At 33.7% G+C, this 19,274-nt stretch overlaps 1 protein-coding gene across 6 annotated transcripts in view; it reads left to right on the top strand.

Annotated features, from left to right (window-relative positions):
* The window catches only part of BTBD8 (BTB domain containing 8), a 106,656-nt gene extending 89,911 nt beyond the window's left edge, over positions 1-16,745 (top strand). For all 6 annotated transcript variants that reach the window (XM_047085547.1, XM_047085546.1, XM_047085548.1 and 3 more), the window contains 8 exons: positions 293-430; positions 1,313-1,442; positions 3,859-3,920; positions 7,952-8,663; positions 8,920-9,004; positions 9,871-10,010; positions 12,278-14,596; positions 15,882-16,745. In XM_047085547.1, the coding sequence (XP_046941503.1) occupies positions 293-430; positions 1,313-1,442; positions 3,859-3,920; positions 7,952-8,663; positions 8,920-9,004; positions 9,871-10,010; positions 12,278-14,596; positions 15,882-16,348 (4,053 nt within the window). In that variant the 3' untranslated portion in view covers positions 16,349-16,745. The remainder of the gene's footprint in view (positions 1-292; positions 431-1,312; positions 1,443-3,858; positions 3,921-7,951; positions 8,664-8,919; positions 9,005-9,870; positions 10,011-12,277; positions 14,597-15,881) is intronic.
* Positions 16,746-19,274: the final 2,529 nt, after the last annotated feature.

The raw sequence follows: 19,274 nt of genomic DNA, 5'->3' as shown, positions 1-19,274 counted from the left end.
CTGCCCCTCCCCCGTTCATGCTCTGTCTCTCTCTGTCCCAAAAATAAATAAAAACGTTGAAGAAAAAAAAAATTTTTTTAAAGGAAAGATTTTTATAATGCTTATTATTATAATTACATAATTGTAATATAAATTATAAAATATAATTATTATATTATTATCAGAGGAAATAAGATTTCTGGCTGACTTCCAATGGTCAGTTATGATGAATGTTTTGTTGTTAAGCCAGACTTTCACATTTCTTACACATTTTACATGTATTCCTATTAAATATAATTTCTGTGTTTTGTAGTCACAAGCAATGAGCAGCACAGCTGATCTGTTGGACAAAATTTTAAAAGCAATTGAAGAAAACATTACCACTGAGAATAGCTGCTCTCTTCTTATGGCTCTGGACATGTTACTGAACTCTGACAGTACAAAGGAAATGGTATTGAAAGTGATGGAATTCATTTAAATGATATATTTGAATTGCTTTAAGTTTTTAAAATATGCACATGTTAAATGTTGTAGCATTCATTAAAACTTGGTGATGGGTGGTTGGTTATAGTCCCTAATTTTGTGTCTGTTGGAATTTTTCCTAAATAAAAATTTAATTTCATTTACCTCCAAGAAGATTTACTATAAAAGTTCAGAGTTTGGCAGTTTGACTTGCTAATTCTAAACATAGTTTGGTGCTTAACAATATTAATTGGTACGGCGTAACTGTGGTATTTCTCCATGTTACTATATTAAATTTCTTAAATGTAAAACTTACTGAAAATTTTAAGTAATTTTTTAGAATTTTTAATAATCAGTGTCTTTTATTTTCAGAATATGTCAATTCCTTTTTGCCTTCAGGAAAAAAAAACATTTAAAATTGGATTGACTAGGAAAAAGCAAAATGAAAATATTTGTTTTTAAATGCAATTAATCAATGATAATAGTAAGCTTATTGCAAATTATTAACCTTTTGTTTTTGTTCAACAAGAATGATAAAAAAAATTTTATCATATTTATTACTATTGGATAGAGTATTTGACCTTGTAATGTCATAGTTGATTTGAAAAGGCTGTAGAAGGTATTCATGTAAAGGCCATTGGTGTTTTAAAATAATGTTTGTTTGAAAGGATAAGGTTTAGCTTCATGTTCAGTATAAAATTCTGTTTTTGAAGAGTAAGCCTTCATAAATAACATGAACCCGACGATTTTAAAAATCTAAGTGATGACATCATTGATCTAGCTTAGGAGTAAGTAGATTCGGAAAGGAATAATGACTGGTTGCTATGACAATGTGGCTCTCACCAGCTGCTGATTTGTTGCTTGAACACAGGGTTTTACGTGCAAGATCCAGGCTCTGCGTGATAAGCTGTGGATCTTCCTGGTTCAGTCTTTCTATGCTGTTCGTCATACAGAAAGCTGGAAGCTGATGAGCACAGATGATCAACAGAAAATCCAAGCAGGTATGGTAGCCTTGAGATTTCTTATTCTTATATTATGATCTTTGTAACAAGAGATATCTTGAGGGGATTCTAGTAAGTAGTAGGATTAACATTGTTTGCTTCTGTTCAGTAATAGCTTGCTAATTGAAACTAGTGATAGTATGTTTAGGCAGTTTTAACAAATCATGCTTTGCTGTTCTTAGAAGATGACTCATTTCCTTTATATGTGTATGTATATATATGTATGTATATATGTCAGTTTTTAATCCTATTCTGTATTCTGTATTAGCAGCAGTGTTCCAGCCAAATTTGCTCAAAAGCATTCTTATAAAGAGATTTGAAGTATAGGAAAATGTAATTCACATAGAACATTATTACCAAACATACTTTCTCTTCCTTTTTAAATATATTTTGCCATAAAGCTTTTCCGTCTTTTGCATAAGGTATCATTTCTTGTGGTTTTGTATAAATTAGATGGCTTTATTTCACAATTGATTGGTTCAGTGATATGGTGTGTGCTATTGCGGAGTGTCCCTCAGGAGCCGCACAGTAGTCTCTGACATTTAATAGGTATCATTTGAAACGTTAGCATTAAACAAAAGATGTATATTGCTCAGAATATGTTTGTTTCAAAAATACTAAGAAACAATTTTGAGGGTGTGGAACTAAAAATGGCTTCATGACTATTTTTGGGTTAAAGCAGGTGCCTTAGAAAAAATATTTGCAGATTCAGCAAGTATACTTTTAAAAACATTTTAAGAAACTGTATTTTAGGAAGTGAACATTTTTGTACTATAAAACATGAAAGCCATATGTGATATATTCTTGATAGTGCATAGATATGTTAAATTCTTTAATGGAATAGTCAGAATATGATTTGCTCTGTCTTGCATTATGAGCATAACATGATAGTGTAGCTAGATGTGATCTCAAGAGCACTTTTCAAAGAAATTCCAACAAAATCATGAAACAACGAAAATCTCAAGGTCTTCAGGAATTTGAAATTTTTTCCTTGTGACTATTTGTGTAGTGATTTTTAGATAACAGTTTATTTTTACTACAAAATGTATTCAATGTGAAGAAATAAGATCAGCATTCCATGAGTAGGTGTCATTCAACTCTTTTCTGATTGGTAGTAAACTTTGTTTTTCTTCATTTTAAAGAATTTCATAGTTAAGTTGGGCCTTAAATAATGTTCTTTTTCTTAATTCTACAAAGTGATAATGATAAATACATGCAAATACATACATAAACATACACATATGTAAAACAAAATGTTATTGGTAATTGTATAAATTGTCAAAAAGAACTTTTCAATCTATTCTATCAATGTAATAATACATATTTTTTTAATCTTCAGCATGTTGAATGGATAGTTACTGCATTGGGAAACCCCATATAAAGGGGTGGTTCTAGGTTGTCTTTTGTTATAACATTTCTTATATTTTAATTGAGTTACTGACCTTTGAGAGAAATCTTATATTAATTTCTTTTTGTATAGGACTGTGCAGAGTCATCTGCTTACTACAGATCAGTTCTTATAATACCATTTATAGGATCCTGCTTTGTCTTATACCACAGATCCTATGGAACACAAATAGAAGATGCATGGTAGTGTTGCAAATAATTTATTTTTCATCAGCTATTTTAATATCACATAAATTTTGGAGATTATATATATTTTTTCAAACTACATTTTCAAACCCTATAACCTTCAAAAGAAAGAAATACATTAGCTGAACTATATTTATAGCTCTCGTCCCATTATTTCTGTATATTTTCCTGACGTCATTCAAATTCTTATTTGCAGAACATAAACATGAGTTCCCCAATAACTCCCATATAATAATCTACAAAATAAATTTTTATGTAATTCTAAAAAGAATGATATGGGTTTGAGGATTCTTTCTTGTTTTATTTTCAACAGAACCTTATTTTTTCCCCTTCTCTTTTTTTCTTCCTTATGATATACCTGCAAAACCAGGAAAAATTTGTACTTAATTTCAACAGAGTATTTTTACATTTTTTAGGATGGACATTTTCTCATATTTAATGGTTTTTAAAATACCACATTTGCCACAACCTGTGATTTTTTGTAAATTTGTAAAACTAAGTGAAACCAATTATCTCTAAAATTTCACAGCTTGAGAAAATTCCTTTTTTTTATAAATGTATGAAATCCTGTCATGAGATTTTACATTTCTTTTTTTTACATTTCTTATTAATTTTAATAACATAAACTCAATGCAGACCAGAAAATAAGATTGAAAATAGGGTTCTTTAAAAAAAAAGTTCTAAAGTATAATATGGAATTATTTATGTGTACTAGTTTGTTTTTAAGCCTGTTTTAAGTTACTTTCATTAAAACATAACCTTTTTCTATTTTTATGGTAATAATAGTGTTTCCTATAAAAATAAATTGTTGTTTTTCCTACAGCTGCATTTGACAAAGGTGATGATCGAAGACTTGGCAAAAAGCCTGTTTTCAGTAGCTCTCAGGTAAACTTTAAAAATTTTATAGGTCCAAATGAAAAAAGATACTAAATAATTTAAATTGTATTAATTTATATTTCATTGATTTTTAAAATGTATTTTTCATAATTATAGTTGTTTCTTGATGAAAATAATTTTGACTTTTTAATCAAGTGAATATTCTATATATTTTTTAATTATGTGAATTTTTGATGTCCAGCTGGCATAGAAAGTGAAATTTTTTTTTCAATATATGAAATTTATTGTCAAATTGGTTTACATACAGCACCCAGTGCTCATCCCAAAAGGTGCCCTCCTCAATACCCGTCACCCACCCTCCCCTCCCTCCCACCCCCCCCATCAACCCTCAGTTTGGTCTCAGTTTTTAAGAGTCTCTTATGCTTTGGCTCTCTCCCACTCTAACCTCTTTTTTTTTTTTTTTTCCTTCCCCTCCCCCATGGGTTTCTGTTAAGTTTCTCAGGATCCACATAAGAGTGAAAACATATGGTATCTGTCTTAGAAAGTGAAATATTGTCTGTCTTTTTTATTTCCTTGAAAACCTTTTTTGGCAACTAACATATTGGAGCTATTCCAATAGATCAGAAATTGTCTAAAATTCTAGACCTAATTCAATGTCTAATTTTCTAATTAACCTACTTCTTACAAAAGATTTTAGTTGTCCCACTTTTCTCTATACTAAGATTTTAATTCACATAATACATTTTTGGTGTGAAAAAAGGCACTTAGTATCAAGAGTATAGTTGTGTTTTACTTTAAAAGTTACTTGCTATATTTTTATGAGGTATCTAAAGTAGTCAAACTCCTAGAAATAGGGAGTAGAAGAGTGGTTGCCAGGGGCTTGGGGTATAAGGAAAAGGGCAGTTTTTCAGTGGGTATAGAATTTTAGTTCTACAAGATGAGAAAGTTCTAGAGATTTGTTGTTAATATTACTGTACTTTCCACTTAAAAATGGTTAAGATGCATTTGTTATACACCAATGTTGAAACATTTTTCTTTCCCTAAGCACCAAACACTGCTAGACTCCCCCTTGACCATTCTTAAGTATATTATAGAGTTCCATAGAACATACTTTAGGAAGTGGTACTTTAGGACATTTTTCTCTATGTACTAGTTCCCTGCTATCCCCAGTGGGTGGGTGGGTGGTTTCGTTGGTTTTTTAGGCCCCCAAAGAATTAGCCTATCTGCTTTGCTTTCTCCTGTTCTACTGACTATTACCAACTAGGCTATCGCTCTTTCCTTGTCTTATAGTAAAATAGAACAAAGTCTCATTATTCTTCCTTACCATCGTGACTTTTAGGTTGTCCAAGGATTTATACTGTTAACCACAGTGGGAAGGAAACAGGGTAATATGTTTCCTTAAAAAGGGCAGTGGTATACTGAAATGGGTGCTGGGCATAGAATAAGAGTTAAAATCTTGACTTCACATTTATTATCTCTGCCATATCTGAGTCTTAGTTTGCTTGTCTGTAAAATGGAATAATAAAACCTAGCAGAGTTATTGTGAAAAATAAGTGAAATAATTTATGTGCAATTATTTGGTATGTAGTACGTGCTCAATAAGTGTGGAATGAATAAATGTGTTTTCCAAAAAGAGGTGAATTCTTCTGGGATAGGAGAAAAGTTAATGAGATAAGACAAAGAGAAAGGTTTAAGAAGAGTGCTGGTACCAGAATACTTAAGGTAATGATGTCTGGAATTTACTTCAAAATAGAATGGTAGTAGTTATATATGAAACAAAATTGGCCAAGAGCTGATTATTGTTAAAGTTGGGTAATAGGTACGTGGGGATTCATAATACTATTCTATTTTCTTTTGATTGTGTGTAACCTTTACTATAATAAAAATTTAAACAAAAAGAATAGTACTGGAACCAAAAGGGAGGGTTGCCTTCTTTTTCTCACTTTTGTCAATAGCATGTGGTGACCTTTCCAGTTGGCCATTTGTATACAATAAATCTATGTAAATTTTGCAGATGTAAGTTAGAGAATGCCTAGGTGTGTGTATACTCTGAATCCTCATCATGCTATACTATGTTAATATGAAGTTTCTAAAAGAGTGTGGTTACCCCATGTACTACATAGATCTCACCCATAACATGGTGCTTTAAAATAGACAGATTTTAAATTAAGTAAATTTAAATTAAGTAAATTAAGTAGGGTCAGTTTCAAGGGTGAGAAGAAGTCTAAAATCAGAAGTCTACCTAGTTTTAGGTATTAAAAATAGAGGTGGCTCTTTTCTGCCCATAGGTCCTGTCCCCATGCTTTAACAAAAACACCTTTTTGCACCAAAAAAAAAACAAATAAAAATAGAGAAAGGTTATTTTTTGAGCTAAGATTTGATCAAGAAAACAAAAACTAAGGACCAAATATTTGAACTTTATAAATATTACACAGAATCTTAGAATACTACACTGAATAGGACCAGTCTCCAACCCTCTCTAGAATTAAATATTAATAATATGAGGCTCAATGATGTTAATGACTTCTTAAATATCCTAAGTCAGTTACAGGTAAAGCTATGACAAGAATCCAATGATTCTTTTATTAGTACTACACCTAGCTTTTCCCTAAACTTAGTCAGGTGATTTATTGTGTGTGTGTGTGTGTGTGTGTGTGTGTGTGTGTGTGTGTATTTACATACATACATACATGTATGTATATGTTATCTTTATCTTGGACACATTTGGAATAGTTAGTCCTTGAACTGTATATCAATATATGCTCAGATTTAACAACATGCTTCACATTTTTTAAAAATGTTTATTTGTTTTGAGAGAGAGAGAGAGTGCGCATGCAGGCAGGGGCGAGGGAGAGGGAGAGACAGAGAATCAGAAGCAGACTCTGCACTGTCAGCGCAGAGCCCACTGCACAGGGCTTAAGCCCACGAACCATGAAATCATGACCTGAACTGAAAGCAGGAGATGGATGCTTAACCATCCGAGCCACCCAAGCACCCCTAACAACATGCATCACTTTTTTCTGAGTATTCAGTATGTTATGGACATAGTGCTAAGGGATACAAAGATGAAGACAACACAGGCTCTTCCTCAGACCTGTGCAATTTCATACAGCTTTTCAAGGCGGGGGAGGGCATATTTAATAAAGAGTAGCAACTATAATCTTAAAATTTTATTTCCAGTTCCTACCAGTTTTTTAAATGTTGTTATTCCTTCCATAGCAAGGTTGATTCTAACCAAAATGATGTAGGTGCCTTGTCTTCAGTGTTTTCATTGTCTTGCTATTTTCCTCTTTTTACCTACTTCACCTGTCTTTAGGACCCCTTTTCCTCCACTTTGTCCAAATAGCCAGAGCTGTATTACTATCTTGTTTCTTCCAAAAGCCAAACTTTTCATATGTACTGTCTTGTTTCCCAGGGGCTTCCAAACCCCAACCCCCCAAAGATTAAGTCTTTAGTGATAAAATTTCTGGCATTTGGGATAGGATTGAAGAGAGTTTTTTGTGAAAACCTTTATCATGGCCCTCAAATTATACCATATAGATGACTGCCAGCTCAAAGCAGTTAATCATGAACTCAAGTCCTACTTCCGTCCTTATCAGCATTTGACCTTGGTAAATCACATACCTGCCTTAATCCCCAATTTCCTGTCTAAGAAACGGAGTTAACAACAGGAGCTCTCTCACAGGAGTGTTGTATTAAGTGAGATGACCTATGAAAAGGATTTTAGCATACAGCCTGGAAGTGGACCCTCAAAAAATGTTGGACATTGTTATCATTGACCAAAGGCATCGTGACACCTTTCGGTATTAATCTCTACTATAGTATAACTTCACAAAGTTAAATAGTATGCCTTTTTAAAATAACATTGCCTTTTAATTTTTTTATGCTGTATTTCAGATTTGATTAAGGTAATGTGACCAAAGACACATTCAAATGATCAAAGATAATTCAAATTTTGAACTGTCTTATATCATAATGTGATTTTTACTTTTTTCTCTTTGAAAAACTGGCTTATTGAAACAAAGTATTATAAGTCAAAGACATCAGTCAAGTTATAAAGTATTTTTTCTTCTTTGTAGCAAAGGAGACAAGCTTCTGACTCTGATGTTATAAATAACAAATCGTGGAGAGGAAATACCAAGAAGGAGTGTTGGAGTTATCCCTCTACTAAGCAAAAGATGAAATCTGATGGATTAGGAGCATCTGGACATTCATCAAGTTCTAACAGAAATACTATAAATAAAACTTTGAAGCATGATGATTTAAAGGAAAAGGGTGGTACAAAAACAGCATCCAAGGTTACAAAAGAACTTAAAACTGGGGGAAAAAATGTTTCTGGAAAACCCAAAGCTATAATAAAGTCCCAAACAGAAAACGGTGATAATGCAAAGTCAGCAAACATGTCGCCTAGACAAGCTGTGGAAAGATCAGCAGCAGTGGCAGCAAATGGACAGAAAAATTCATTAAATGGGAAAGGAGTAAGAAATCAGGAAGGGCACATTACTGGCGCCAGACCCAAGGTACTCACTGGAAACTTAAATGCGCAAGCCAAAGCAAAGCCTCTGAAGAAAGTGACAGGAAAGGATTCTCCATGCCTCAGCATCACAGGGCCCTCCAGCAGATCTACAAATTCAAGTATGGAATTATTGATTTCCACTGAATGTCTGGATGAACCAAAAGAAAATGGATCAGTAGGAGAAGAGAAGCCTTCTAGTGAGAAACTGTCCTGTTGTGAATCTCCAGGACAGACCATGAAAAACAGTGTGGAAAGTATCAAAACTTCTACTGTAGGTGGGTTTTAGTACCCTCACTTTTAATAGCTCCTGACAGTTAAAGTTCCTACAAAAAATGATTCTGTGTTTGGATGTTTATTTAGTTTGAAATGCCAAAAAGCATTTATTTATGTGTGTTCATGCAAACTGAGAGAAACCATACTTCATCCCACATTAACATTTAATTTTGGATATAGTGTCTGACCACTGAATTTATGCATGACTTTTACATATTCAGTTCTCTGTTTCATGACTCACTGTTTCTTAATTTACAGCAGTAAAATCTCGACCTGTTTCAAAAGTTACCAATGGAACTTCAAATAAAAAAAGCATTCACGAAGAAACTAGTATAAATAACAGGTAAGTCTCCCTTCATTATTTTACCTAAACGTTAGCTTTTTCTAAGTTAATTGTATACTGACTTCTAGCTAAATATTTTAAAAATATCTTTTTGGGGCACTTGGGTGGCTCAGTCAGTTAAGCATCTGACTCTTGATTTCACTCAGGTCATGATCTCAAGGTCCATGAGTTCAAGCCCCTCATTGGGATCTGCACTGCCAGATTGTCTCTCTCCCTCTCTCTCTGCCCCTCCCCTGCTCACACACTGTCTCTAAAAATAAATAAATAAACATTAAAAATATTTTTGAAATATATCTTTTCTTTTTTGTTAGAAAATTTAATGTATTTATACAATGATATTTTAAAACTATTTCTTAAAAGGAAATAGTATATTTACACAGAATGACTATGGATGCAAAATGATAGATTACATTTGTGGCACTTGATTATGCATTGCTTTATCATACTTGACCCACAAGCTTATGAACTTAAAGACTTATGAACATATGATTTTTCGATTTTTAGAACAAAAGATATATTTTTTAATTTGAGAAAAAATATATTTCATATATGGGTCTTTTGAAAGTTCATGTGTTGGGGGCATCTGTGTGGCTCAGTCAGTTAAGCATCCAACTCTTGATTTTGGCTCAGGTCATGACCTCACAGTTCATGGGTTGCAGCCCTGCATCAGGCTCTGCACTAACAGTGCAAAACAAACCCTGCTTGAGATTTCTCTCTCTCTTTCTCTATCTCTCTGCCCTTCCCCTGCTCATGAGCTATCTCTCTCTCAAAATAAATACATCAACTTAAAAAAATAATAAAATAAAAAATAAAAGTTCATGTGTTGGAATCTGAGTGCAATACTGAATGCAAATCATTTTTCTTAGTGCGCTAAAGAAGGTCACTAACAAAGGATATAGTGATCCAGTACCACAGGCAATTTTAAAGAAAAGAGGAAATGGCAGTGGATGTACTACAGCTCAACAGAGAATAAAAAATGCCTCATCTAATCTTGCTAAAACTCAAGGTAAAGCTGAAATAGTCCTGGGTATTACTTCTGTGTTTAAATTGAATAAGCAGAACTCTGATTTGGAACTTTCACAACAAATAAACAAAATATAACATAGTTTCACTCATTTTATATTTGTGTCATACTATAAAGATGAGATTTTACACTTTACTTTTTGACAAGTATTTTGGCATTACCAGGGTGTGGGTTTGGTTTTTATTGTCTTTTATGAGAAATAATTAAGGGAGTAACTGGTTTATCTGTATTTTTGGTCCTTTTATATATTATGCCCAGGTTTCTTCAGTTTCATTGTTAACTGTAGGAATTCCATGTGCAAAACAGGCACTAATAAGCCCTTTAAATAGTAATGGTACAGTCTTGAAAGCTGTGATATGTAGGGAAGAAGAATTTTCCCTCCTGTTACCTATTGTTTTGCTATGTTCTAAGAAAGAAAGGATACTGATCAGATTGTATGATTTGCTAAGCTAATAACTGATTTTAAAAATTAATTTGTTTTGGGGTGCCGTGGTGGCTCAGTTGGTTGAGCACCCTGCTCTTGATATCAACTTAGCTCGTGATCTCGGGGTTGTGAGTACAAGCCCTGCACTGGGCTCTGCGGTGGGCATGAAACCTACTTTAAAAAAAAAATTAAGGGACGCCTGGGTGGCTCAGTCGGTTAAACGTCCGACTTCAGCTCAGGTCATGATCTCGCGGTCCGTGAGTTCGAGCCCCGCGTCGGGCTCTGTGCTGACAGCTCAGAGCCTGGAGCCTGTTTCAGATTCTGTGTCTCCCTCTCTCTCTGACCCTCCCTCATTCATGTCTGTCTCTCTCTGTCTCAAAAATAAATAAACATTAAAAAAAATTAATTTGCTTTATGTATTAAGCATTCATGTAGATAAGAGCTTGTAAAAGCCTAAAAACAATTTTGAGCTAGATAATTAATACTGAAAGTAAATTTAAAAATAAACTGGAGATGGGAATGCAAGCTGGTGCAGCCACTCTGGAAAGCAGTATGGAGGTTCCTCAAAAAACTAAAAGTAGAACTACCCTACAACCCAGCAATTGCACTACTAGGCATTTATCCATGGGATACGGGTGTGCTATTTCGAAGGGACACATGCACCCCCATGTTTATAGCAGCACTATCAACAATAGCCAAAGTATGGAAAGAGCCCAAATGTCCATCAGTGGATGGATAGATAAAGAAAAAGAATGAAATCTTGCTGTTCGCAACTACGTGGATGGAACTGGAGGGTATTACGCTAAGTGAAATTAGTCAGAGAAAGACGAAAATTATAATGACTTCACTCATATGAGGACTTTAAGAGACAAAACAGATGAACATAAGGGAAGGGAAACAAAAATAATATAAAAATAGGGAGGGGACAAAACAGAAGAGACTCATAAATATGGAGAACAAACTAAGGGTTACAGGAGGGGGGGTGGGCTAAATAGGTAAAGGGCACTTAGGAATCTACTCCTGAAATCATTGTTGCACTATATGCTAACTAATTTGGATGTAAATTTAAAAAAATAAAATAAATAAATAAATAAAAATGCATTTGAGCTGCCTAAATAAATAAATAAATAAATAAACCGGAGAAAAATTATTCATGTTCTAGTAATAACTAAAAATTACACATTTAAAAAGATTTGGCAGTTCTGTTTGGTAGATTTAAATGTTGAAAATGTCATCACTAGGACTTAACCAGTGTAAACAAATGGATCTCCAAATTAACCCTTTCTCTCCAGTTACCAATTTTAGTTGCCACTGCACAGCTAAGTTGTTAACCCAAATGATCTATAATAATCACGATCTTGCTATGAGAAGTAAATTAATTTTGTTTGTGTTTGATGGAAAAAACTGCAGTAATTTAAACATTTCTATTTTATATTTAGCTTGATTCTTCTTTCAGCTGTGTGGAACACAAGTCTTTTTTTCCCCAAAAAACCCTTCCTGCTCTTTTAATATAAGAAAATCAAGTTTTTCCACCCTCATATATTTATGCAAGTCCAGTTCTGACATGAGGATCAAGGCTCTTGAGGAAGAGAGATCCTATTTAAATAATTTTGCTAAGAGGCTGGACTATTCCTCCTGTATTTGTAATAAAAAATATTTTATTTTTTATTTTATCATGTTACTCCTAATCTTTTATTGTCCATTGTCATAGATATTTCATCATTTCATTGTTAATTTTATTTTTTCTAAAGTAATTTAAAAACAAGTATTGCATTTTATTCACAAGTTGGAAGTGTATTATATATTTTTAATTTTTTTTTCTTAGGATCTCAAGGAGAGTCACCAACTTCAGTAAAATCTTCAGTCTCTTCAAGGCAGTCTGATGAAAATGTGACAAAATTGGACCACAGTACAACTACAGATAAACAAACACCTAAGAAAAAAATTGTCAAGCAAGGACACACACCTTTGCCTAAGGTTAATGCAAAAATAGTGGCAATGCCTAAAAACTTAAATCAGTCTAAGAAAGGTGAAGCTTTGAATAATAAAGATGCAAAACAGAAAATGCTTCCTGGACAGATTACATTGAAAACTCAGCCTTCTTCTCAAAGACCTTTAAAAAGTGAAACATGTGTTGTCCAAAAAAGCATGCTTCATGATGTACATGATAGTAAAAACAAGGACAATATTTCTGAACAGAAGCCTCATGAACCACTAATTAATCTCGCATTAGAAATCAGCAGTACAGAAGCATTCCAGTCATCATGCATACCTGACCCACAAAAGCCATTAAACAATCAAGGGAAAGAGAAATTAGAATGCCAAAGTATTTCAGATTTGGAAAAATCAAAATGTGAACTGGAATCAAAACAGATGTGTTCAGATAAAAGTGAAACAAAATTTTCCAGCAAAGAAACACATCAGCACAAGACAGCTAAAATATATTGTCATTCTGATGGGAGTGATAATGTAGATCCAAAATTTTATAACACCACTGCCCTAAAATCCATGATTTCAGATCCCAGTGTAAACTCCCTGAACTCTCATCCAGTTTGTGATTTAGACTCTGCAGATGCAGAGCAAAAGCATTCAGTATCAGATAGAGAGAAGCAAGAAGTGAGAAAAGATACAAACAAAAAATTAAACATTAAATGTGACAAAGATGTTTTACCGTGTGTTCCTGAAAGGACAAATGGTACCTTAAATTCTGTCCAAGATGACAGGAAATCTAAAATTCTTGTTGAAGAACAGACAGTTCCTAGTCACTTGTCTGATGACTCTGCTATGAGTGAAATCAAACATGCTACAGCAGACTCAGATATTTCTTCCAAGTCTGTTTTGGAACAAATATCAGGAAAAACTTCTCCTAAAGATATGGAAACAACAGAAACTCCAGAGAGCCACGAAACTCCAGAAGTTCCATTCATGAGTCATTGGAATTTGAGTACCAGTGGTATGCATCAGAGAGAGAGTCCTGAATCTGACACTGGCAGTGCTACCACATCCTCTGATGACATAAAGCCCAGATCTGAAGACTATGATGCTGGAGGGTCTCAGGATGATGACGGGTCCAATGACAGAGGTATTTCTAAATGTGGCACAATGCTGTGCCATGATTTTCTTGGGAGAAGTAGCAGTGATACCAGTACTCCTGAAGAATTAAAAATATACGATAGTAACTTAAGAATTGAAGTGAAAATGAAAAAGCAAAGTAGTAATGATCTTTTCCAAATTAATTCAACAAGCGATGATGAGATTCCTAGGAAAAGGCCAGAAATTTGGTCTAGATCTACAGTAGTCTACCCTAGGGAAAAAGAAAACGTTCTACGAGGCAGTGTCCAGTTTGCTCAGGAAGTAGATCAGGTTTCTTCCTCGGCAGATGAAACAGAAGATGAAAGATCCGAAGCTGAAAATGTTGGAGAAAATTTCTCTATATCTAACTCAGCTCCTCAGCAGTTTCAGGGAATAATTAATTTAGCTTTTGAAGATGCAACAGAAAATGAAAGTCATGAGTTTTCTGCAACTAAAAATTTTAAAAGATCCGTTTTACTTTCAGTAGATGAATGTGAAGAACTAGGATCTGATGAAGGGGAAGTCCATACTCCTTTTCAGCCTTCTGTAGATTCTCTGTCACCTTCTGATGTTTTTGATGGCATTTCTCATGAACATCATAGAAGGACCTGCTATTCCAGGTACTCACAAGGAAGTGAAGGTAGTATTTCAGAATGTAAACAAGATAAAGGCAATAGCGTATATAAAAACGAAAGCTCTCTCTTGGGTCGCAGTAGTACTGACTCATTGAGAAGAGATAAACAGAGTACTTCAGCCACAGGAAAAAAGTACACAGTAGATGTCCTGTCCAAAGGAGGTAGACAGCTTCTTCCAGAAGATAGAAAGGTAAATTGCAGAAGCGATGTGGATAATGACTTTCAGCAACACAGCAAACTCTCAGATAGTGATATAAAATCTCAAGAAAGACCATGTCATTTGGAGCTTCATCAAAGAGAACCCAATTCTGACATACCAAAGAACAGCTCTACAAAATTTCTGGACTCCTGTCGGAGTCAACTTCTGCCTCAGGAAGGTCAAGTAAAAGAGAACCATTCTACAGCTACCAAAAGAGCTAATATTGCTTTATCTGCAGGTAATGTACAGAAATAGAAATGCTAAATACATAAGAAAATGAGTTTATAGAATTTTAACTTGGATGTAGCCCTGAGTGTTGTATTTTATTTAGACAGAGTAATTACTTAAGCAACAGATTCAAATTTCAAATGAAAACCTACATTTCTTAATAATATGAAATTAGCTAGTTACTCTTTATTGTTCACCTAAAATCTTAGTGTGGAATTAAGATCTAGTAAAAATTTGTTTATTAGAGCTAATCTATTAAGAGATTTTACATGAAAGAATAAAGAGAAAAACTTAGTTTGCTATTATTTAGTTATTTATGTCTAATTTAACATAGAATTCTTGACTATTAGAAATTTTATTATACATTGAATATGATTTATGGACTATGCTAGTATATATCTAAGAGGGCTGTGCAATAATTATAGTAATATGTAACTAAAAGCACTGAACTATTTTAACTAGATTAATTATTATAATTTATATACATTTTACAGAGATTAAGACTTTCAGGATCACTATACTTCTAAAAGTTTCAAGTAAAAAGATAAATTTCCTAAAAGAGATTATATTTAGAAGCAATGATAATATATGAAAAAAGCCCAGGCTTATTTCATATGTATAGATGATTTCCTGTCTAGTTGTTTTGTGTGTTTGTCTTCCTTATTATAGTAATTTGAACTAATGACTCACATTTAAAATATGCAATAGTGGCTGACAGAGTAGCTATTATATATCAGAACTAAGAAAAATACTGATCAATAGCCCTTGTTCAGCAAAACCATAACAATAGGGAGGGAACTCTTTAAAGTTGTACTTTTTTGTTTGTCCTTGCTTGCATCCTCCTTTGCATGTGCAATATACAAATAAGGCTTTAGATAAAATGTATTTATTCCCCTTTTGGAACTGACTTACCTTAAAAGTCACCATCAAATGACCATGTCTTTTTTTCTCTTTACGTTTCTATTGTAGTGAATTAGACACATGCACATTCTATGTTTATGTTTAAGTAATTTTTGTTGTTTTTTTTGTATCACAAGTTTCAAATTAAAGTATGGAGAATTATTGTTAGTTGCCTATGTTGATTTTGCTGCTAAACATCCTTCAATTGTTTTATTTTTTTTAATTTAGAAAAAGAAATGCCTCAGTAATCCTGTCAATTTTGTATAAATGTTATTTTTCCCATTCTATGTTTTTTTGGACTATAACTATTATATTGTTTTAATATTGTTCTACAAAATCTGAGGGGTACCAACATGTGCAATTTTTACATTGTATAGTATTATGAATTATTTCAGGATACATAGATGATTGTGACACACTGGCACAAACCTACATGTATGACCATCGGCCTTCAAAAACCCTCTCTCCAATATATGAGATGGATGTAGTAGAAGCATTTGAGCAGAAAATGGAATCAGAAACACATGTTACAGACATGGATTTTGAAGATGATCAGCACTTTGCAGAACAAGATTGGACACTCTTAAAGCAACTGCTGTCTGAACAGGATTCAAACTTAAATATTACGAATTCTGTTCCTGAAGACTTAAATTTAGCACAGTATCTAATCAATCAGACATTACTTTTAGCACGAGACAGCTCAAAACCTCAGGGTAAAGCACATGTTGACACTTTGAACAGATGGAGTGAACTAACCTCTCCACTTGATTCCTCAGCAAGTATCACCATGGCTAGTTTTTCCTCTGAAGATTGTTCACCCCAAGGGGAATGGACAATTCTAGAACTGGAAACTCAGCATTAAGAGTATTAACACTTTGGAAAATTTTTAACAATGCCCCCCCTTTATTTTTGATGCTTATATCCTAATAATAATTGCATTAGCCAGAGATAGACTGTCCTTAATAATGAAGGAGTCTTTCTAATTTATTAAGGTAACATAGTTTGTTTATTAATATGATATCACATGTAGAAAAAAGATGGTTTTCTAAAATTTTTGAGCATGTTTTATTAATTATTAGAGAAATTAGTGGACTTACAACGAGCCCTTCAGTTGTCCTTTCCTAACTGATCATTTGTTCACTTGTTTATAATTCAAGAATTTAAAATGTGAATGCACAAGTAGATCAGTCCATTTACTTTTTGCTCTGCATATGGTAACAGTAATTTAACAATAAAAAACCTATTGTGCTTGTGTTCAATTTATGTAGAGTTAATCAGTGAGTAACATTCAGACTAAGATTTGTGTGATTGACCCTGACAGGTGAATATTAGAAAAACCCTTCATTTTCCCAACAGTGCAGATCCAGGAAATTGTGAAGTACATGTACCTCAAATTTCAATCACATTGTTACTAAAACCGAGAAATGGAATCCCTTGTAACTCTTTTTGAGGTATAATCAAAAAGAGATATCTGCCCTCGTTCAAAAGATGTGGGAAAACTGTCCATTTGTTTTACCTAGATAGACTTTCTTTATAGTTAATCGCTCTTCATTTTCCATTCCACTTAGAGATATTTTGGGGCTGTCCCAGCAATAAACATGCACTAAATATTAATTTTAAAATGGGTACATGAGGGGGACGCCTGCTTGGCTCAGTCGGTTTAGTGTCCGACTCTTGATTTCAGCCTTTGTTGGGATCTGTGCATGAGTGAAGAGCCTGCTTGGGATTCTGTCTCTCCCTCTCTGCCCCTCCCCCACTCTGTCTCTCTCTTCTCTCTCAAAATAAATAAACTTAAGGGCGCCTGGGTGGCTCAGTTGGTTAAGCGGCCGACTTCGGCTCAGGTCATGATCTCACGGTCCGTGAGTTCGAGCCCCGCGTTGGGCTCTGTGCTGACAGCTCAGAGCCTGGAGCCTGTTTCAGATTCTGTGTCTCCCTCTCTCTGACCCACCCCCGTTCATGCTCTGTCTCTCTCTGTCTCAAAAATAAATAAACGTTAAAAAAAAATTTTTTTTAATAAATAAACTTAAAAAAAAATAAAACAGGTACACGAGGCAATTGAGTACTGAGTTAAACTGCATGTGTGTGTATATGGGCACATACACGCATGTATATTTTCTCCACATGTCTATATATTCTAGATTCTTACTTCCTTGATTAGATTGTCTTTCAGTCTGTAATTCTGGTAGCAAGACAAAGATAAAAATATCTTCTACAAAATGGTACTGGAGAATGAACACTTGGATACCTACTTGATATTAGTAGACACTGCCTTTAGGATGATGAAATTTAGTAGAGTTAACTTCTCTCAAAGCTATGTAACTAACTCATAATTTCTCTATAATATGTCAAAAGTAGGAAAAACTTAGTTTTTGTTTCTAATTCCTTTTCTAAATAATGGTTTTCAACAAATTATTAAACATAGAGTGAATGTATTGAATATCAACAATCATATGAATGCACAGTCATTTGTTATTCTTATATAATAACATGATTATGTTAACGTTAGCCACTAACCTGTTATACCATAAATTTGCTATGCCTTTTTAAACTACAAGTTCTGCAGGAGGCACTCATTCATTCCAACAGTCAAGAAATAGGCATTGGTTCTATGCACTGAGGTACAAAGATAAATAGGGTTCGATTCCTGCTCCCCACCCAAAAAAAAGAGAGTTCAGTTTCTAGTGAGGAGAAAAACCATGTAAGAGAAAGGTTAAAATATAGTAGTATTATAAGAACGTTGTATTTTCAAGCTGGGTGAGAATTTAGAGATTAGTCTAATCCCTTCAGATTCAAAAAAGGACTCTGAAGTCCAGAGGAATTGAAAGATTGCCCAAGGTCCCACAGCTAATTTGTGGCTACAATCTAATATTCCTTAATTTTAATTTGATGTTATTTCTGCCACACAACATAGTCATTTGATTTTTATCATAAAACCTGAGAGGATGTATATCTATACGTAGTTTGTAATATAAAGAAGTAATGTATGATAGAGTCAGAAACCATGCAGATTCCCAAGACATTATGTTATTTTCCTTTTCTCCAAATGAGAAATTACTTTTATGTGTTATTTTTAATAAATGCCTCAGAAGTTCAACAATTTATAAATGAAACTTCTTTCTCAGTTATAAGGTCTTTAAAACTTTGTTCTTAAACTACTAGACATTAAAAAGCCATTCAATTTCATGTCACATCTGCAAATAGGTAATAGGGAAGGCATTTTGCTTAAGTAATGACCTCTTAGGTAATTTCAGGACATGTGTGTTTTCTTATCATGCTCTTTTGTGTATGATATGTCTACCAGTCTGTTTACTGTGGGACTCTTCGGGCTAGTACTTCATGATTTAACAAACACAAAGTGAAAAATGATGCTAACATTTATTTAGCTCCTATTATATGTTAGATATCGTGCTAAGTGTTTTAAATATGCACTAACACATTTAATTCTCACAGCAGTTCTATGAGATTTGTCTTATCATCTTTATTTTTCACATGAAGAAACTGATATAGAGTCCTTACTCTGGATTAACTACCCTAATGGAAGAAACTAAAAGAGAAATAATACACTATACTATTGTTTGGTAAGATAACAGTTGTATATGGTCAGAGTTGTGTGAGCCTAGAGGGAGAAGCCATGAACACAACAGCTTGTGAGGAAGAGATTAGAGAAAGCTTCTTAGAGCAACTAATATTCCGTGACTCCTTCAGAATTTCTATAAAGGGCTTAGTGACTGCAATCTAGTTGGAAGTGTAGGCCAGGGGACTTAGCTTGAAGCTGCACTTGTATAGAA

Source organism: Lynx rufus, unplaced genomic scaffold, assembly GCF_022079265.1.
Source record: "Lynx rufus isolate CCGP_SWC_20201006 ecotype Redwood Valley unplaced genomic scaffold, mLynRuf1.p SCAF_2, whole genome shotgun sequence".
Classification (NCBI taxonomy): domain Eukaryota; kingdom Metazoa; phylum Chordata; class Mammalia; order Carnivora; family Felidae; genus Lynx; species Lynx rufus.
This window is presented reverse-complemented; position numbering and strand designations above follow the sequence as displayed.